At 33.0% G+C, this 23,125-nt stretch overlaps 1 protein-coding gene across 4 annotated transcripts in view; it reads left to right on the top strand.

The window, feature by feature from the left end:
* LOC138335997 (uncharacterized) overlaps nt 1–19,856 on the top strand; it is a 63,215-nt gene extending 43,359 nt beyond the window's left edge. Inside the window, exons 42-57 of one of the 4 annotated variants that reach the window (XM_069285264.1) lie at nt 129–232; nt 828–930; nt 1,681–1,831; nt 2,087–2,156; nt 2,655–2,727; nt 3,496–3,581; nt 4,070–4,196; nt 4,358–4,399; nt 4,992–5,084; nt 5,511–5,571; nt 6,781–7,130; nt 7,526–7,777; nt 8,174–8,263; nt 9,083–9,151; nt 10,469–10,499; nt 17,702–17,842. In XM_069285264.1, the coding sequence (XP_069141365.1) occupies nt 129–232; nt 828–930; nt 1,681–1,831; nt 2,087–2,156; nt 2,655–2,727; nt 3,496–3,581; nt 4,070–4,196; nt 4,358–4,399; nt 4,992–5,084; nt 5,511–5,571; nt 6,781–7,130; nt 7,526–7,777; nt 8,174–8,263; nt 9,083–9,151; nt 10,469–10,492 (1,695 nt within the window). In that variant the 3' untranslated portion in view covers nt 10,493–10,499; nt 17,702–17,842. Of the gene's footprint in view, nt 1–128; nt 233–827; nt 931–1,680; nt 1,832–2,086; nt 2,157–2,654; nt 2,728–3,495; nt 3,582–4,069; nt 4,197–4,357; nt 4,400–4,991; nt 5,085–5,510; nt 5,572–6,780; nt 7,131–7,525; nt 7,778–8,173; nt 8,264–9,082; nt 9,152–10,078; nt 10,092–10,468; nt 10,500–17,701 lie in introns of all 4 variants that reach the window. The other 3 variants (XM_069285273.1, XM_069285247.1, XM_069285257.1) reach the window with 3 other exon arrangements.
* Nucleotides 19,857–23,125: the final 3,269 nt, after the last annotated feature.

Below are 23,125 nucleotides of genomic sequence, written 5' to 3' on the forward strand. Positions count from 1 at the left end.
CAGTTTGTCACAGTGCTTTATGATATTTGCACTAGAAACTCTAATTACTAGTTATTGATTAATTATGCCTTTAAATAAAAATGTCCCAAATACACTTTTCAGAAGTTATGTTTATGTCTATGTTACAGCCTGTTCAGCATGCCCTGGCCCTCAGTATCATCTCGGCAATCGGCTGTGGTATCTCCATGTTGTTTCTCCTCATCACCATTGTCGTGTACCTAGCCTACTGGAGGTAAATCTACATACATGTATAGTATCCTGGTATTACTCTCAGCCTTTTATGTATTTGAAAGAAAAAAACAACATATAAATGGCATTATCAACATCATAATTTGACAATGTATTTTAAATAAATAATTATTATAATAACACATGTAGGAAAATGCATTATTGGTGATAACCAGATAATTTTCTTCAAAAGAATGATTATTATTCAAGATCACCATGGGTCAAATCAGCTCAACTCTTTAAAGCAAGTTATCAAAAGCGTAAAACAAGCATTAATGTATTTTCATATCCCAGGTCACTTTTACATTCTTTTTCCTATTCTGAAATGTTTAATTGACCTCAGCTCAGTAACTTACTAGTTACCTTATATTGGGCCTGGTTTACATGTTTCATCTACGTTTTGTCAATGTATTGATACATGAACTATGTTGGTAAATAAGAGATGCAAGCCTCTATCAATGACAATCCATAAGTAGATTAATAGCTTCAAAAACAGTATACAGTCCACTGTCTGTGTTTTCAACACATTATTGTATCTGCTGACTATACTCCCTTTCTCCTGGTGTAAGTTGACTTATTCTTACCTGCACTAATTACAGGTACGTGAGGAGTGACAGAGCTACAATCCTGATGCACCTGTGTATTGCTTTGTTTGCTGCCTACCTGCTATTTTTGGTTGGTGTGAATAGGACTGAAAATAAGGTACAATTTATCACAAAATTCCATCAACATAAAATTTCCAAAAGTATTTTACTAAATTTTACAAAACTTTTCCTTCAAATATATGCTATAAACCTTTCTTTAGTTAAAACCTGTATCATCCTGGGCTGTCACCCTGGGCTGTCCTTTGAAAGAAGGCAAACTGTTAGTAACATAATATATTAGAAGGGGGGTAACTCCCATTAAATTACTGTATATAATAGAAAAGATTGATTTTACAATTTTACTTACATTACATTTTCCCACATAAGTATGTATAGGTTTTAAATTATCATTTCTCCACAGAATGTGTGTACAGGGTTTGAATTTCTCCACAGAATGTGTGTACAGGGTTTGAATTTCTCCACAGGATGTGTGTACAGGGTTTGAATTTCTCCACAGGATGTGTGTACAGGGTTTGAAATTCTCCACAGAATGTGTGTACAGGGTTTGAATTTCTCCACAGGGTGTGTGTACAGGGTTTGAATTTCTCCACAGGATGTGTGTACAGGGGTTGAAATTCTCCACAGGATGTGTATACATGATTTAAATTTCTCCACAGGATATGTGTACAGGTTTTGAATTTCTCCACAAAATGCGTGTACAGGTTTTGAATTTCTCCATAAAATGTGTGTACAGGTTTGAATTTCTCCACAGCATGTTTGTATAGGTTTTGAATATCTCCACAGGATATGTGTACAGGTTTTTAATTTCTCCACAGGATGTGTGTACAGGTTTTGAATTTCTCCACAGGATGTGTGTACAGGTTTTGCTGCAGTGCTCCACTACATTTTCCTAGTCGTATTTTTCCTGATGTTGGCCGAGGGTGTGGAAGTAGCCTTTACTGTGCTGTATGTGTTCTCTACACGTTCTCGTATCCGCTGGCTTCTACCTCTTTCCTGGTGTAAGTAAAACATTTTCTGTTCTTGTAATAAATAAAATCTTTAATCAAGTCATCAGCAGCTAAAGAATAATGAACATGTTGAATATTGATTCAGTTTTAAGAGTACACTTTTTCTTCGGTTTAGAAAATTTAATAAGTTATCTTAAAGGCAAAGGAGAAAGCTATTTGTTGATATATTCCTTGTCGCATAGACATAAATTTACCATTTTATCAAATCATCAAAAAAGTGGGTTTTTTTTCTTCTTTTAACTTCAGTGGCCCCAGCTGTCATTGTGGCTATATCAATGGGAGCTACCAATCTAGAGGGATACGGGAACTCACAATTGTAAGTTTTGTTACAAGTCAAATCAATATAGATTAAAACTAACAAACCAATTATTAATATTACTAGGCAAATGGCAATTAAATGACACTGTTAATTACATGTTTTTAGCTAAGAAGATTATTGTCTTCAATTGAAGGAGTTAAGAAGACGTACACATGTATGTGCTCTCAGTTACTGTAAGCTTACTAATCTTCACATAATCAAAGTTTTGCTCAATGTTGGTTTTGAACCAGGTAATGGAATGATGAATTCTCATATTTGCAGTATTCACTGTAGTTGATATATTAATGTTGTAACACAAAATCACATTTAAGCTCAAAACAATTATTGCAAAAATAATTGCCTTAAATATATGGTCACTGCTAAATTTGTGTACATTTACTCTAATTAGTGTGAACAAAATTAAGAGTTGAATTATGTTAAATATATCGACAAATACTGGATGAAGTTTATAACTTTGTCTTTGGTATTAAATACTAATCTAATGTTTTGTTCCAGTTGCTGGTTGTCGGTGTACAGTACCACAGGTGTATTGTGGGCGTTTGTAGCACCTGTCCTCGTTATTATTGTTGTAAGTATTGTTTTATATACAGTCAAACCTGTCTATAACGACCACTGAAGGGGAGACAGAAAAACGGTCACTATAGACAGGTTGCCTTTATAGACAGGTTGGGTCTTTCGTGCCAACCAACGAGCCAGTAAATAAAACAGAATTGTATTAATACAAAACAGACCTGCTACTGTATGTTAATATATTTATTGCCATGCATTATTTAAGAAATAATTGTGTACAGTGTATAACATTCTGTGGAAATCTGCTTACAACACATATTGCTCCTCAGTTGATCGTAAATATATCTTACTGGTATATGTTGAAATGTTATAATGACTTAAAACTTAATGTGCATTTTATAGATTATGAGGAATATTGTAAAGGATACTGTGTTAGATAAATGCTGCCTTTCTTGTTATTTTCCTATACCACTTGTGATATATTGAGACTAGATACTATCTGATTTATCTAAAAAAAAAAATCGAGTTATATTTCGTTGATTTCAGATTAATGCTGATATTATCCTTGTTATATTTTGATGATTACAGATAAATGCTGTGATATTATTCCTTGTTATATTTTGATGATTACAGATAAATTCTGTGATATTTATTCCTTGTTTTATTTTGATGATTACAGATAAATGCTGTGATATTATTCCTTGTTATATTTTTTGATGATTACAGATAAATGCTGTGATATTATTCCTGTGATTATATTTTGATGATGATATGATTACAGATAAATGCTGTGATATTATTCCTTTTTATATTTTGTTGATTACAGATAAATGCTGTGATATTATTCCTTGTGATACGGGCTCTATTTAACACACATACAATGATGACCAAGGCTGCTCGAGAACAGGCCAAGTATGACAATATCTTATGTCTCATTAAATAAGTACTAATGTTTAATACAAAATTCAAAGTTTTCTTTATATATATAGAAAAAGGAAATAGTAATAAAGCAATTAAATACCTTCTTTACTCCATGTATTGAGCTGTAAAAATTACCACTATTGAGTTGTCTCCACTTGGACCGTTTTTCAGCATAGTTTATATTTGTTTATAAACTATATTTGATGATATTTTAGATTAATAGTTCTCTTTTTTCTTTTAAAAAATAAGAGCTTTACTGGGTTTTTTTCTAAATAGATTCATTACAGTTAAGGTAAATGAATCCAAATAAAAATAAATAAATGTATATGGAAGGAAATTGTAGGTTCTTTTTATCTTGAAATGAATTGTCTCCCTTAGACTACATATTTTCTCAGAAAGATGCATTTGACTATCATGAGAAAATATATCAACAATACTTACACGATTTTCTAATTTATATGATGTTCTTCTCCTTACAGGACTGCAATGCGGAGTCTATGTGTTCTCCTGCCAGTAATGGGCATAGCCTGGGTGTTTGGCGTTTTCTCTGTTAATGAAGATATGGTTATATTCCAATACCTCTTTGCTATATTTAATTCATTTCAGGTAAGCAAGTACGTGGTAACATATAATCTGCTTTCTAATACAAGAGTTCTATCTAGGAAAAGAAATTTATCTAAAGCTAGAAAGTTTATTTCAGATAATAGCATATACTCCTTGACCTTTATTTATGATCTAACGTTTCATTTTTATCTTTATCCTTTCAGGGATTTTTGATTTTCCTCTTCCATTGCCTTATTAATAGACAGGTATAGTATTCAATCATTTTACTTGTAACATAGAGTAAATTGCATTTTCATTATTCCTCCAGTAGTATAATTTTGTCTTTCTTGTTGTTGTTTTCTTTGTTTTTTCTGTACATTATCTTGTCCAGTGTAAATAGCTGTCAGCACCACTATTTAACACTGGTTTTACTATATGCTTTGGTCATACATTCTCATAGCTTCTTAGAGTAGTGATTGTGACTTTTATTTCCACATTTTACCTATATATCTAACAATTGTCTGGTATTTTAGTTTCAAATCTGGTACTGGAACTACAGGATCACCTTTGATTGAATGTATTTTAAATAAAAAGTAGGTCACAGTGACTTAAATTTGACTTTGACAAGGACTGCATCCTGCTTTATCTTTATCCTACAATGTAAGCTTCTACCAGTGAAGAACTGGCCCCGATTTCTCGAAACATACTTAAGTTCAAAACTGACTTAAGTCTTAAGTTTTCATATAAGTTACATAAGGAGAAAAACTGAAGTTTTGACTTAAGTCTGCACTTTTGGTGCTGTAGTTAAGTCAAATCACTGTATGTCTTTGTGTAACATAATATAATTTTTGTTTACAGATAAAAGATGCAATAAATCACAGTAGACGTCGTAAAAGAAGTATGGCCGATATCGGCACCAAAAGTTCTTCACAAAGTGCTAATATTAATTCAGTAAGTATGGACAAACATTTATAGCCAAGCTATTTCTTAATTGTGGTAGGATTATTATTCAGGCAAATGCAAAAAGGGATCTTCATTCTTTACCTAAGTATTCTGTTGAAATACATATTCTCTGATACTTCAGATTATAATTACATTGTTTCATCATTTAAAGCTCATTAACTGTAATTAGTACAAAGACAATGCTTAATTCAATGTCTTTGTTTAAACACACATTTTGATAACCCTGTCCCCTTCAGCTTCAAAATAGTGAGGTTTGAAAGTCAATTTAATTACAGATTATAAAGATTTGGCAGCTTTTGGTATACATGTACAATGTATATACCTTTCGTAAAATACTTTTCCTGGTTCAGTTCCCATTCTCTACACTTATCAGGATTGTTGGAATATTTCATTTATTATGTTATGAACTTTCAGAAATCTTCCCAGAAAGACATGTATGAACAAAAGCAAAATAATATGGATATAGATAAGAAAGGTAAGTAATGGCATAATAAAGGAAACAGAATCATTAGATATGTTTATAATAAAGATGTTGTACATGTTTATGGTTAAGATGATCTCTGCAAAACAATGAAATCTCAAGTTTGTATTCATAAGTGCATACAAGGACGTATATGAGAAGGATAAGTCACACTGGGTTTGGGGAATGTCCAAGGCAGGCGCTTTTGTGTTTGTGCACTGACCGTGACGTTGGGCGACGACTGGTTTTCCTTTGATATCCGCCGGCGCACCCTTTGATGTTGCTTGCGGGTGCGAGGGTTACCGACTTACTCTCTGAAGAGGGCCGTCATTTCATGAGCTGGCGTATTTTTTTAATGAAAATTTAAGATATATCCTCTAAATCTTCCATCCTTAAAAGTAATAAATGTTGTGAAATTTAATAAACTTTACATTGGTGTTTCGTTTGATTCGATAAGACAAGTATTTGTAGAGAAAAATGGTTTTCATTCCCGGTTCATCGGCGTCTCGCGTGGTGTTTAGTAATGTAAAGAGGCAGTCACGAATCCTTCTCACTTATAAATCCTTGGCGCATAGATGGCAGTTGACTTGATTTTCTTTCCAATTGTGATAGTTTTTAAAGAATTTTTTTATTGTTTTCCTGCTGCCTGGTCTGTCAGAGATAAATCTATTACCACAGTTTTAGCAATCAAAATGAAACCATGTATTCAACAGCTAATTGTTGTAAATGTTGACATTGCCACTACTAGGTATATTGTGATGTCATAATAAGTACCCACGTCCTATTGAGTAGTGTAAATGTTGGTGTCATCATTACTCGGACATGATTTTGTAAAACTACACTGCCATGTAATTATTTCTTTAAATGGTTACATATTATGATCATTTGTAGATCTAGTGTTAATTCATTCACCCCTGGACAATCAAAATGAACTGCTCCAGCTTTAGAATCAGAAGTGTATCTACAGGGGGGAATGAGTTTTATACACAAACAGAAGGTACTGGTATCATAAAATGTGGTTATAACGAAACCCTGAGAACCAACAACAATACTCCTATAAGCATACTTCATTAGACAAATATTACAAACATATTATAGGAACTTTTTACCATGAATTTGTAAGTGTGTTCACTATAAACATGTTTTACTGTCATATCAGTTAAGTTGATAACCATAGGCTACCAATGATAATTTTTATATGTACAAAATATTTTTGTCATTCAGAAAATCCATTCCTGGAGGCCGATCGGCAGGTACAACAGATTGTGGACAAACTTCTGTCTATTGATAATCTGAACGATTATGATGGTGAGACTAAGGAGAAGAATGCTGATAAAGATATCATAGTTAGCTTAGAGGATGTTAAAATCACAAATGTGTTTAAAGAGACTGAAGCGCCGTCAGCCGGGGAACAATCCACGGCATTGTCCTCGAGTGATAAGTCAGGGAATGCGTCGTCATCCTCAACATCCCAGCCTCACATGTCTGCCAGTAAAACTCGTAGTGATCCTACTGGGGGAAATAAACCAGCACCAGTGTCTTACCAACAACTGGCTCCTAAACGAACGGATTCGGTAAGTTATACAATACAGTTACATTGAACTGTTAAAACTTGAACACCTTGCTATGTTAAAATCATTTTTTTATAGTGTCAACCAAGCTTTTCACCATAGTTGGCAGAACACTCATTAGCATTGTACAATGTAGAATATTTTGTCTTTGTACAAGTGATATCTAAATATGCACCTTGAGCAGTGATAATCTTCAAAGCACATTTCTATATCAGAAATATTTCGAGGAGAAGCTATGGCAGTAGCTGATATGTATCTGAAATTTGATGTAATTTTTTAAAAAGGTCTCGTGGAAATAAAAACAATCAAAAATTTGATATTGTTTTTGAACCATTCTTTGTTTTCATACAAACTTGCACCTGTGGAAAGTTGCTTATCATAAGTATCACTCATTTCAGGCATATCACAGATATGAGAAAATTGAACAGACTCGTTCCTCTGACCGTGGGTCGGGTCGTGAGTCAGATCGTGAACGACACCGACCAGTTTCAGGACAGATGTCCCAGCCAGTACAGTATAGCCAGTATAGTCGAATGCCTGCCAATACATATTACAACCAACAGGTTTCTCCTGCATCATCTTCAGCACGATTCTCCTCCGCTCCTACACGCTCAACTACCGTAGACCCCTATAGCTCTTCTGATATGGAGGTAAAAAATGAAGTAAAACACTAATTTGTCATTCTTAACAGTGGCTTAGTCTTTAGGGTATTTCATAATATTGTGCCTAAATCTAGAGGAGCATTTTGAAGTAATGCCCTGAAATATTAGGAACCAAATATCTAGACAAGAAAATTAATGTTTCTAATTATTTTGTATGCACAAGATAATGAAATAATCTATGAAATTCTTGATTAAAAGTTATTCTGACGTTGAATATATTGTACAAAATTAATTTTATGTGTTTGTGGTGTGTAAAAATGTAACAGAAATGTTTCTTTTCTGTCAATGAACTGATATCACTAGTCATACTCAGGAAAAATATGGAGTTATTTCCCTTACATCAGTTGACAAACAAAACTTGACCTTTGTTTTTTTTTATTTCAGTTCCAGGAGAGTCAGTACGTGACCAGAATAGACAGTGTTTATAATAAGGAACAAAGAGCAGACTCTAAGAAAAAAGTACAGAAAAAGAAGGTACTATCCCCAACACCTGGTAGACACATGCATGCAATATGGATGGTAATTTAGATAAATCACAATGTCATCTTGGTTGGCATGGATCAATGGAAAACATCAAAAGAAAACTTTTGATTTCCTACAGAACAAAATTGTTGATAATACTTTATGAAAACAAACCAAATTAATAGGCAATATAAAAAATTGTCAAAAAAAATGAATACCTGATTAAATGGCTTCTGAAGTTTCAGTAATTTCACTTTTTGATTTTAAACATAGCATGTTACATTGCTTAGTGGGAATGTATAATGTTGTAATGTCACTATCTGTGTTTACATACGTTCTCAGGCATTTTGTATTGACTGACATTCACTGTATTTTATTGATTATGTTGTAATACATTAATATCATACAATCATCAAACATGCATGATAGTTTAGTGTACTGTACACATACTAGTGTTCTTGTACATATATACCAATCATTGCATGCATATTTGCCATGGATATGTTTTTATACAATGACTGACCACAAAACTCTAAATTTTTGATTTTCTAAGATTTTTACAGCTGAATTCTAAAACTAGATTATCTCCCCATAGATTAAAACTTGGAATACCACATGCTGCAATGATAATAAGTTATTACTGATGATTTTAGTATTCTAGAGACTGGTGGCATGGGTAGTGCACATTTCTAAGTTATTTATTTCGTTTTAATTTTAAGTAACTCTTATATTCACATTATTGTCATCACATAATCCTTTGTCTGTGTTTTTGTTGTGGTCATTAAGTAGTATTTTCACTATAATGCACACCTGGAATGGCTTGCCTTACAGAGTAAAGAGGTACAAGAAGCACATAGAATTACTCAGGACTTGTATGGTCTCCCTCAACCAACACACGAGGTCAGTACACCGTGGTACAATCTAACCATAACATTATATGTTGTTACAAACTGTCATTAACCTAATATATGTAACTAACAAATTAATACAATATCAATTATCATGCCTTTTCAAAAACATGAATAATTAAGAACAAATTTTAAATTGAAATAATGTTTTGGACTAATTTATACATTTTTGTTTGGCAAACATGTTTAAATGCCTACTTGCTAGGTTCTAGTGAATGAGTTTCATCTGATAGGATGTTTTAAATAGAATTTCTGTTGATGATGTGTTCATGACGTCATTGTATATTATTTGACTTATATTTGTTTGAAAAAAGATTAAACATATATACTAATCAAACGAAATATCTTGGAGTTGAAAACTTGAAAGCCTAAAAAGTAATTTAAAAGAATTCATGTTTTAAGAGTAATGATATTAATTAATTCAGTATAGACTTCATGACATAACAGGTCTGATGTGGTAGCTTTGCTTTATATGATTACATCCTCTGCAATCTTTTCTTTTTACACCTAATGTGTAATTATTCTATATACAATTAGCCAAGCACTGATACTGACTCAGCGATTAACTGCTTTACTCATGAACTATTGATTTTAATATACATATACAATGTATATATATTTTATCAAGAAGAAAACCTTCATGACAAAAGTATCTATATATATACAAAAAACAAAAACAATAATGACAGGCTAACGTTGGGGCTTTCGCTCCATCGAAGGATGCTCTTCAGCTGGAGCAACAGCGCTAACGTTAGTCAGCCGTTATTGTTTTTTCATTTTTTTGCATATATTTTTCGTCCATAAGGATTTTTCTCCAAATTTATATATATATTAGTTATATTTTAATTTTAAAATAAGTTTTCTGATTGAAGCATTATACATTGTTTCCTTGCTTACTAAGCCCAATTGGTTTCAGTAGTCGAGTTACATTTGTAAGTTTGAGTAGACTGCTAATTAAGTAATATATTATTATATGTCTATGGCAGATGTACTGTATACCAGATTGTTTAATTAGCTCATAATTCTATTCAAAATAACTTTATTAATACATTATACATAGATAATTACAATACATTATACACAGATAATTACAACTTACTATTTTGATTTAAACTTGACTCAGGCTGTGGTGATGACAATACCAAGAATGATTTCCAATTTTATCAATAGATAATAAATCGTTATTTTTTTTTTGTTATCAAGTGAATGCCATAAAACAATTGGTATACGGTACATCAATGGTTGATGTTTTGATGCTAGATTTTATTTTGTTATATAAAATTATTACCCTCCAAATGGTTTATCTTAGATCATGAGGAATATTTTCCACTAGACCCAGAGTAAGATTTTACATGGATATTTGGGGTATGGTGTGGGTTAAGCACTGGTTATAGTTTAGCATGCCGAATGTGTATTAGATGTTATAAAGTAAATATCCTTGGTTTATATATAAAAGGTTAGTAAATTAAATTTGATGTAGTTTCAGTTCTACTTTAATCATTGCTTAAGAAAAATTACTTGATTTTTAAAAATAAAAATTTGCTTGGAATCTCTATTGACACAAATCATAGAAATGCGAAATATATTAGTCAGCATGCTTTGGTTGTTTAATGGCGGTCACACCTGCTTTATGATATATTTCTGTATCACGTGTGCTTGTACAAATATGCTTAGATATCTCTCGTATGTCTTCATTATCAAGATATGCCGAACCATTTACATTTTGGTATTTAATGTGCATCATTGTGTGGTTCGTGGTGGAAGGAGGTACATGCATTCTGTTATATGGCCTACCAGTTTATTTCTTCTGTTCTGATCTGCAAATTAAATAGCTTATGTTGAATAAGAAAAAAGGCATGATAAAAGTTCAAAGTTACAGGTATATTATTATTAAAGCTATATATGGAAAACAAGCTCAGTTAATTGAATATTAAATCTAGCCAAACTGATTACTTCTCTGGAAAATATATAACTGGCAGACTCTTGGACATTTCTACAAAATAAAAGAATTTGATGATATATAGATTGTTTAGTAATGCAACCTATCCTATGTAGATTTCTTTATATTTATTTCCATATCATGACACAAATCAAATTTTACTCCTTTTTTTTCTTTCAGTGAAAAAATGTTCTACTTTCCAAAGATATGTTATGTAGATATCTATTATCTTGTTAATTTGTCGGGAATTTATTTTTATGCTATAAGTCCTTTCATAAAAATGCCCCACTTTCGAAACCTATGCCTTCAAAATCTATAGATAATTATTTTATTACAATATTATCATGCCAGGAATTCACTTTTACTGCTTTCAGTGTACATGTTATTTTAAACTGATGTTAATATTTTGCCGATAATTTTGTTAAGTGTTCTATTCAACTTTTATAATCAAACGTTCTGCATCCGTTAGATGAACGTGATACAGTTAATCTGATATTTATCTACTGATGTGATATTGACCTCAAATTTAGACAACACATTTTCTAACAAAGGTTAGTTACATTTCATTGTGAATATTGTATCATAGGAAGAAGCTGTTAGATTTCTTTGTGAATATTGTATCATAAGAAGAAGCTGTTAGATTTCTTTGTGAATATTGTATCATAGGAAGAAGCTGTTAGATTTCATTGTGAATATTGTATCATAAGAAGAAGCTGTTAGATTTCATTGTGAATATTGTATCATAGGAAGAAGCTGTTGATTTCATTGTGAATATTGTATCATAGGAAGAAGCTGTTAATTTCTTGTGAATATTGTATCATAGGAAGAAGCTGTTAGATTTCATTGTGAATATTGTATCATAGGAAGAAGCTGTTAGATTTCATTGTGAATATTGTATCATAGGAAGAAGCTAGTTAGATTCATCTGTTGATTTCATTGTGAATATTGTATCATAGGAAGAAGCTGTTAGATTTCTTGTGAATATTGTCATATAGGAAGAAATATGTGGTATCATAGGAAGAAGCTGTTAGATTTCTTTGTGAATATTGTATCATAGGAAGAAGCTGTTAGATTTCTTTGTGAATATTGTATCATAGGAAGAAGCTGTTAGATTTCATTGTGAATATTGTATCATAGGAAGAAGCTGTTAGATTTCATTGTGAATATTGTATCATAGGAAGAAGCTGTTAGATTTCTTTGTGAATATTGTACATTGTATCATAGGAAGAAGCTGTTAGATTTCATTGTGAATATTGTATCATAGGAAGAAGCTGTTAGATTTCATTGTGAATATTGTACATTGTATCATAGGAAGAAGCTGTTAGATTTCATTGTGAATATTGTATCATAGGAAGAAGCAGTTAGATTTCTTTGTGAATATTGTATCATAGGAAGAAGCTGTTAGATTTCATTGTGAATATTGTATCATAGGAAGATGATAAGAAGCTGTTAGATTTCTTTGTGAATATTGTATCATAGGAAGAAGCTGTTAGATTTCTTTGTGAATATTGTATCATAGGAAGAAGCTGTTAGATTTCATTGTGAATATTGTATCATATAGGAAGAAACTGTTAGATTTCATTGTGAATATTGTATCATAGGAAGAAGCTGTTAGATTTCATTGTGAATATTGTACATTGTATCATAGGAAGAAGCTGTTAGATTTCATTGTGAATATTGTATCATAGGAAGAAACTGTTAGATTTCATTGTGAATATTGTATCATAGGAAGAAGCTGTTAGATTTCTTTGTGAATATTGTATCATAGGAAGAAGCTGTTAGATTTCATTGTGAATATTGTATCATAGGAAGAAGCTGTTAGATTTCTTTGTGAATATTGTATCATAGGAAGAAGCAGTTAGATTTCTTTGTGAATATTGTATCATAGGAAGAAGCTGTTAGATTTCATTGTGAATATTATATCATAGGAAGAAACTGTTAGATTTCATTGTGAATATTGTATCATAGGAAGAAGAAGCTGTTAGATTTCATTGTGAATATTGTATCATAGGAAGAAGCTGTTAGATTTCATTGTGAATATTGTATCATAGGAAAAAGCTGTTAGATTTCTTTGTGAATATTGTATCATAAGAAGAAGCTGTTAGATTTCTTTGTGAATATTGTATCATAGGAAGAAGCTGTTAGATTTCATTGTGAATATTGTATCATAGGAAGAAGCTGTTAGATTTCTTTGTGAATATTTATCATAGGAAGAAGCTGTTAGATTTCGTTGTGAATATTGTACATTGTATCATAGGAAGAAGCTGTTGGATTTCTTTGTGGATATTGTATCATAGGAAGAAGCTGTTAGATTTCATTGTGAATATTGTATCATAGGAAGAAGCTGTTAGATTTCATTGTGAATATTGTATCATAGGAAGAAGCTGTTAGATTTCTTTGTGAATATTTTATCATAGGAAGAAGCTGTTAGATTTCATTGTGAATATTGTATCATAGGAAGAAGCTGTTAGATTTCTTTGTGAATATTGTATCATAGGAAGAAGCTGTTAGATTTCTTTGTGAATATTGTATCATAGGAAGAAGCTGTTAGATTTCTTTGTGAATATTGTATCATAGGAAGAAGCTGTTAGATTTCATTGTGAATATTGTATCATAAGAAGAAGCTGTTAGATTTCTTTGTGAATATTGTATCATAGGAAGAAGCTGTTAGATTTCATTGTGAATATTGTATCATAGGAAGAAGCTGTTAGATTTCATTGTGAATATTGTATCATAGGAAGAAGCTGTTAGATTTCATTGTGAATATTGTATCATAGGAAGAAGCTGTTAGATTTCTTTGTGAATATTGTATCATAGGAAGAAGCTGTTAGATTTCTTTGTGAATATTGTATCATAGGAAGAAGCTGTTAGATTTCTTTGTGAATATTTATCATAGGAAGAAGCTGTTAGATTTCATTGTGAATATTGTATCATAGGAAGAAGCTGTTAGATTTCTTTGTGAATATTGTATCATAGGAAGAAGCTGTTAGATTTCATTGTGAATATTGTATCATAGGAAGAAGCTGTTAGATTACTTTGTGAATATTGTATCATAGGAAGAAGCTGTTAGATTTCATTGTGAATATTGTATCATAGGAAGAAGCAGTTAGATTTCATTGTGAATATTGTATCATAGGAAGAAGCAGTTAGATTTCAATGTGAATATTGTATCATAGGAAGAAGCTGTTAGATTTCTTTGTGAATATTGTATCATAGGAAGAAGCTGTTAGATTTCATTGTGAATATTGTATCATAGGAAGAAGCTGTTAGATTTCATTGTGAATATTGTATCATAGGAAGAAGCAGTTAGATTTCATTGTGAATATTGTATCATAGGAAGAAGCTGTTAGATTTCATTGTGAATATTGTATCATAGGAAGAAGCTGTTAGATTTCATTGTGAATATTGTATCATAGGAAGAAGCTGTTAGATTTCATTGTGAATATTGTATCATAGGAAGAAGCTGTTAGATTTCATTGTGAATATTGTATCATAGGAAGAAGCTGTTAGATTTCTTTGTGAATATTGTATCATAGGAAGAAGCTGTTAGATTTCATTGTGAATATTGTATCATAGGAAGAAGCTGTTAGATTTCATTGTGAATATTGTATCATAGGAAGAAGCAGTTAGATTTCATTGTGAATATTGTATCATAGGAAGAAGCAGTTAGATTTCATTGTGAATATTGTATCATAGGAAGAAGCTGTTAGATTTCTTTTAAGACAAAATCATTTCACGTCAATTGAAGAAACAAATTTCATTTTCTGGAAAGATGAAGTAAAGAATGAAAAACAATTCTGAAAGTGATGCTCCAGATAGAGTTGTTTTTGGTATACAATTATTATTAAAATATTAAATCATTCAGTAATGCATTGAATGTCATTCTATCAAAAGTTATCAGAGGATATAATATTCCCGATGCTAGTTAAATTCTAATTTAGTAAAACCAACAACATCAAAACCATTACAAACATTAGTAGTACAGGTTTTAGTTTTGATACATGGATATTTACAGATATAGAAAAAAAATATCATGAGGTTCAAGAAAGATAAAACAGATATATTGTGTAATTTCAGTGTAGTGACAACTTTCCTGTGATTTCCTCACAATTTAAAGATGCTCCATCGCCGACAGAGCGTAAATGATATTAATCAATTTAACAATAATTGGTGTTTAATTGTATAAATGTATGTGTCTAATTAATATAAAAATTATATGAAATTATTTGTTTTGCTTTTGGTGCATGCACAATCAATACTTCCAAATAGGACAGTGCCACACAATTTTTTCGGGATGCAATTAATTATTTTTAATATTTTTTCTTGAAGTGAAATCAGAAGCTCAAACTTTTCAATTGTGGCAATGGTGTAAAGAACGTAAATTCTGTAACTGAAAGGAAATCGCTAATTTGTCTGCTCCTGTTTTTGATAGCGTTTGTCAGCGGTGGAGTATCTTTCAACTGAAGGACTTTTATTGTCTCATTCTAGCTTACTAAAGTTTAATAATACATTCATTTTCTCGGCAAATTTGCATTTTACGTATTTGTATTAGTTATGTAAGATTTTTTTTTATCAATGCTTAAAATGTATCAAGATTATCCAGAATAATCGTTTATATCCACGTGCTCTTTTGCAGCTGTTATGGGTGAGTAGTGAGTGGGTGTTCATTGTGTATGAAGTGATCCCCAATACCGTCTGTATCTGTCAAGTCAGAAACCGGAATTAAGCTCAAGGCCAAAACAGGAAATAAGACATCTATTGTCAAACGGTCATTTTGACCTGATCGTTTGTTTGAATTAGAAAGATGGAACGGAAACGATAAACAATAAATCCCCTCGTGTCCTGCTCGTAAGACACGCGAGATGTATAAATCCCCTCGTGCCCTGCTCGTAAGACACGCGAGATGTTTTTAATTTAACGAGATCCTCATGATATGTCCATAGATTTAAGTGATATTTTTTATTGTTGAATCCGGCTTAATGTAAGATTCAATTCTGATAGCGAGTGTTCCTGGAGTGTTTTTCGATGGTATACTCGTTTTCTACCTGACTTTTTGAAATTCCTGTACTACAATCCTACTAAGACATTTCATTGCCAGTATTATATAATTTTACAAAATCACTTGTTAATTAACTGAACATATGCTAGTCTAGTAAGTTCAGTTCGATAATATAATGACAGCGCTCAAAATCCCCAGTGTTGGTGCCCGTAAGTGATTTATGTCATACAACATGACCTTCCTCCTTTTACAGAGTGTTTTAAATTGACTTGTCTTCATTTCTGGTTTGGTTTTTTCAGTTTTACATCACGAAAAAAATCTTGTCATGTTTAATTGTAAATTAATTCAAAACATTACTTAATGTCATATGTGTTTAATGATATATATATATATATATATATATATATATATTAATACACCCGTTACATTGAGGTTACTAATTTGGCTGAATACAAAGTTTAAACTGCGTTTTGACAGAAATGGTATGATTATTTCAGAGTGATCCATATTGCCATTGTGTTTATTAACTAACAACGTTATTTTAATAAGACTCCGCGATATAAAAAAAATAAAACATTTACACTTTTTAGAATAATTTACCACTCAAATTAGAAGATCAAATACGAAAATGAAGTATTTTGAACATTTTCCCATAAAAGTTCACCTTCGGCAATAATTGCACTGGTGTAGTTGACGCTGTCAGTGATATATCGATAGGGGCTCGATAAGGGGATATTTAACATGTATTTAAAGCTTAATTTTAAAAATAATAGTTTCCTATTAACGTTAAGAATGATTTGAATATTTCAATGGCTCTGTACACTAAAATGTAAGAATGACTGAAGCCATATGTTTTATTTCTTCATGATGACTATATACCAGTTAAGAAACCTCCATTAAATTTAACATTTTATTTGTTTACATGATTGTTTAAAATGACTAAAATCGATTTCATCGTTTCACAAGCATTTCTGCTGTTTTGTTAAAAACAACACTTTCGTCAAGCTCGATTTAATCAAATTGAATCTCGCCCTTTGGAATATGTCACAAAGCACTAAGTCCTTATGGTGCCTCAATTTTCTTTTGAATTTGAACGAATATGACGTGTGCAGGTAATCGTTGCTAACAAGAAGTCAGTGTTGTCACAGAGAAAAAAGTGTGACTGCCGCGTGCCCAATTGTATTGAATAACTAGTATTGTCGGTAGAGATATAAATCACCACTAACCTCCTCACCTTTACACTGCCGAAACCCCTTCAATGGCACAGGTTGTGAGACTTCATTGTCTTCTAGAAAAGGCAAACTTCTTCCTGTTTACAACGATGACAATGTTACATCTAATCTAAAACAATATCGTTTCAATTTATGTATTTTTTTGGTTGATGTTAAATAACTTGTGAGATAGACATGTAATTCGAATATAGTATGTTTTTTTTTATTTAAATACGAATCTCAATGTATAAACTTGTATTTGCGTGTCAATATCTTGTATATCATTAGACGATTGCTTTGCAAAATGAAGTATTTAAAGGTAAAATGCAATTTATGATTTCAGTAAACAAGCGGTTTGGGGTATCTTATTTCGTTAATTTATTTCGTTTCCAGAAACACAAACGAGCATTCCCTGTCCCGCACTGGGGGAAATCCAAATCATCCACAGACGATCCTTATTCTCGCCAAAGCCAGCCACAGCCATCACGGTCTAAACAGAGTAAACGCCAACGAGACCGTGCCCAGGCCTACGCCGTCGACTCATCCTACCCCTCCACCCCCACACACCAAGTCTACCGCACGTCACAGGCCCAGTACCAGCAGCCCCAGTCCGCGGGGTCGCGGCACCAGAGTCTGGAAAACATTAACATGCAGTATATGGGTATCCAGCCATTTGGGGGTATCCGCTCTTACGACAATATTAGACCTTCCGATAGACAGGACTACCCGACTCCATGGCAGGAGCCATACGCCGATTACTGGTGACTACCCCAGACCCCTCCATTTCTGTGTTCAGTATATTATGACCTCATATGTTTATTTCCAAAACGAAGTCCAGTCTTGGCATTAGTACACCGTGTTAGAAAATTCATGTCAAACCTCTTTGTTTTTTTTGTGACTGTGTGTCCATGACATTGTATTTATCAATTAATGTAACAATATAAAACGCCCCAGAAAGTATACACAATTTTATGAAGCATTGTTTGAACTGTATTGTATTAATTATAATCATACTTCAGTTATTATTCAATATTAAATTATACAGTAAAATGATATCTATCGAATCCATACCTCTGTCTCTGTGTCTATTCAGATTTCTGTGCAGGCTGACTGTTTTCAAATCATTGTGATTTTTATATTGTCTGTCTCTATGTTGATCGGAATAATGTGTTTCTGTGTATCTTTGTCTCGAAATAATATCTGAAGTGCTATTTGTGTGGATAAGAAAACCCCTATTTTTTACTTAGCAACAACTTCGTATACCAGTTGTTGCAATGCAACATCTTTAAAAAAAATTATGATTATCTAATCATATGCGGCTGAAATGTAAAAGTAATTACACATTCGGAGATACGTATCGTCCATATCTTTTGACTCGTGCATTTAATAGTTTCCTGATATTATCTCAATTGTAACCTTTTTACACATTCATCATAAAGTTTCGTATACCTTGGTTGTGAATATTTCATTTATCCTATATGTGAACATGGATTTTATATGTGTTTTTGTCGCATTTATTAGTTCACTTAACACAAAATATCCTGTTAGTTTTCTTGAGTAAAGGTGTTTTCACATTAAAGCGATAATTGATCGTTACTTGAGGAAGTGTCGTTTTATAGACGTTTGAGGAACTATATAACACATTTATTTGCCGATAACGTGAATGTTAGGACGATAAACTATGTAAGATGTAGGATTGTCTTTTCGGTCAGTATTCGTTTGATAAGGTTATCCATAATGTGATGTTAAGCTGCCGATAAGTTTCTCTCTGGAATGCTGGTGCACACGAAGGTGACAATATACCACAGGGGTTCCCTGTTAACATGCTAGTTTCCTATATATTTTTGTTCTTTCAACAAACTTTAGTTGTTTTAATTATTGCAGTGTGTTGTACCGGAAGTTACGCGACACTTCCAGGGCAGATTGTTTGACGATTTCCGACAGCAGCCAAATGTAGAGAAACCGTTTCTATTGTTGTGTATTATAAAGTGATGTGCAATTTTCTACCAAATTTTAGGAACTCCAATGTCTAAGAAATATAAATGTAATTATATTTTTTCAGTTATATATACACACATATATTCAATATATAGATATTAATATATACCGGTATTAAGCCTATGACATGACTCAAATACACTTGTACTTGATAAACGTGCCAAATACACTAATTCTTACATATGTAATTAGGGAGGCCGATATTATAGTTTTATGTTCAAGCCAAATTATCACCAATATACATGTCAAACTATGTACAGCATAGCAATATTAATTTCCTGATTCGCTCAGTGGTATAAACGGCTACCAATAAACGCTTTCTCTTGTATAAGCTGTATTTAGCGTACGTTCAGTCTCGGATGATTTTCTGTAAAACGGTATTTTTGACATTATAGGCTAGAACACCAATTCCAGCGAACGATTATGCGTTGATTCAGATAAGTTGTGGATTATCTATTTAATGTGTGCATGTGATTATTGGAAAATCAAACTCATTAAATGTCTCCAGAAAAGTGTTTAATGTTTGGCAAAATAAATATTTTTTACACAATGTCTTTGCTTTCGTGATTAACAATAGAAGGTAAAACAATTTGAGAGGATCCAAGGATTTATCAACAGTATTGACATAGACCTAAAGTACATAACTAAGAAATGTCGATGTTGATATCAATATATGTATTTTTCGTTTTGAAATGCAAAATAACCTGATTATATACATACAATTACAAAAAAAGAATCTGCTAAATGCATCATCTGGAAAGATAAGCGATTACGAATAATATCCGTCGTAAAAGTTTTCAAACACGTTTTAGGAAAAGTATTATATAATACTATTTTACCGAACTAGTTAGTTTATATTGTTGATGGGTTATGTTAAGATACTTACTATTCAGGAACACGTGTTTCTGTGTTCCTTAGATTAAAAATAATGCTTGTAATAACCTGGAAACTTGACAAATAGTATCGTCAAGACGAGACGTTTGGAAGGACAACATCTCGTTATTTGTATCATTGGGAGAGAACACGAGCACTTATTAACTAGAATAACTTCAAATAAGGCTGAACTACGTACTCATCCATCTGAAACAGACTTAACTATAATAAAACATAATAATGCGGAGTGATTTTCTTTTTTTCTCGTCTTTCATTAGTGATATATTCTAAATAAATGATGTTTTATAATCTTCGAACTATAATGTCTGACAATGAAATCCATACCGTTATTTTATATTTGACAATCAACAAACCCCAAGTATGTAAATTGGGTCCGTTTTAATTGCTACTTTTTTATGTATCTGTCGTGTTCGAAATTCTTTGTGTTAACGTAAAATCGTCACTATCTCTACGATGAGCACGGAGAAAAAAACTAAACAAAGAAATTGCTTGTCACTTTGACAAGTCCCATCAACAAAGACATCAAAACATTTTACTGACTATGCATTGATTTTATGATCATTTGTAGATTACGACCATAAAATTGATTTTGAATTAAAGATGAGCGTGCGTTTGTTCTACAACCGTTACACCTTGTCACAGTGGCTCATAATCAGGTGCGTGGAGGCAATTAGTCCGCTGATTGACAACAATATCGACGATATTAATTCTGAATTAATAATGAGCGTCACTTTTATACATCTTAGCATGTATTTTTCTTTATGATGACAATGAAAATCGGATGCCTTGAGTAGGACACGTTTCTCCTGTTTACGCTTCAATGGCTTCAATCATGCAAATTAAATTAGACAGATAGTAAACCACGGCGACATTGACTTAAAAAGAAATTGATAATGCGATGGGGCGATAACTGTTCCGAAACAGGAATATTTTAATAACTTGATGTCATCTTTCATAAATGCGCTACATTTTATAAATTGTATGTTTCTAGGCATGTCTACTGAAATATTAATATCTAGTGTTAACTACACCTGATCACATTTATGTGGTACTAGTCCAGTATGACATCTTTCATATTTGACTTACGTAAAAGGTGTAATATCTCATAATCCTTTGTTTATCGTCCGTGTCAGGATATCTCTCTGTTATGATGACGACTTGCAGTCTTCGTTTACTTCCAAATATAAACTTCATATGAATAATACATTTAGCTTCAGACATTTTACAAAATATCACACACAATATAACACATACATTATGCATCGTACTCGAAGTCCGATCTAGATGTACTTTAGGGTATATGTGTCTTTGCCCCTTATTGTGACGCTATGTATCCAAGTAACGCCATACTTCTATTGTTCTTTAGTTTTGACGCCGCGTTTCAGTGTTATCGTTTTAGTTTACCTGGTCCGAAGGACCGAGGTGAGCTTATGGGATACCCCGGCGTCCGGCGTCCGGCGTCCGGCGTCCGTCGTCCGTCGTCAGTCGTCCATCGTCCGTCAACAATCGACTTCTTCTCCATAACCGCTGGTCAGATTTCAACAAAATTTGACTGGAAGCATCCTTATGGGCTACTAACTGAAAATTGTACAAATGATGGGGCTGACCCCCAGGGGCCTGAGGGGCGGGGCCAAAAAGGGTCAATTTGAAATTCTTCTCTGAAACTAAGCATGAGATAGCACTCAAAATGCATTGGTAGTATCGTTATAGGGTGGGGATTCAAAATTGTACAAATGATAGGGCTGACCCCCGGAGGGCCTGAGGGGCGGGGTCAAAAGGGATCAATTTGGCTCTTTCCATATAAACAACTTCTTCTCTGAAACCAAGCGTGGGATAGCACCCATAATGCAATGGTAGCGGGGTCAAAAGGGTCATTTTGGCTATTTCCATATAAACGACTTTCCTCTAAAACCAAGCATTGGATAGCATCCATAATGCAATGGTAGTATCCTTATAGGTTGGGGATTCAAAATTGTACAAATGATGGGGCTGACCCCCAGGGGCCTGAGGGGCGGGGTCAAAAGGGGTCAATTTGACTATTTCCATATAAATGACTTCTTCTCTGTAACTAAACATGTGATAGCACCCATAATGCAATGGTAGCATCCTTATAGGCTGGGGGTTCAATATTGTACAAATGATGGGGCTGACCCCCCGGGGTCTGAAGGGCGGGATCAATTTGGCTATTTCCATATAAACAACTTCTTTTCTGAAACTAAGCATGAGATAGCACTCATAATGCAATGGTAGCAACGTTATAAGTTGGGGATTCAAAATTGTACTAATGATAGGGCTGACCCCCTGGGGGCCTGAGGGGCGTGGTCAAAAGGTTCAATTTGGCTATTTCCATAGAAACGACTTCTTCTCTGAAACCAAGCATGGGATAGCACCAATAATGCAATGGTAGCATCTTCATAGGGTTGGGATTCAAAAGTTTACAAATGATGGGGCTGCCCACCGGGAGCCTGAGGGGCGGGGTCAATTTGGCTATATCCATATAAATGACTTCTTCTCTGCAACTAAACATCGGATAGCACCCATAATGCAATAGTAGCATCCTTATAGGGTGGGGATTAAAAATTGTGCAAATGATAGGAATGACCCTCGGGGCCTTAGACGGCAATAGATGCAGCGTCAAAAAGGTCAATTAGGCTACTATTTTCATATAAATTACTTCCTCTCTGAACCTATGTATTGGATAGCATATATGGTATCAATAGCATCATTATATGGTTGTGATTCAAAATTAAACTTTCGGAGTCAATTTTGCTAATACTTAGCTCACCTGGCCGAAGGGCGGTGAGCTTATGTCATGGCGCGGCGTCCGTCGTCCGTCGTCCGTCGTCCGTCGGTACGGATTGTATGGATTGTAACCAAATTTGGCCACAAACATCCTTGGGGGAAGGGGAACAACAGACTTGTATA

Source organism: Argopecten irradians, chromosome 1 (assembly GCF_041381155.1).
Source record: "Argopecten irradians isolate NY chromosome 1, Ai_NY, whole genome shotgun sequence".
In the NCBI taxonomy this organism is placed as follows: domain Eukaryota; kingdom Metazoa; phylum Mollusca; class Bivalvia; order Pectinida; family Pectinidae; genus Argopecten; species Argopecten irradians.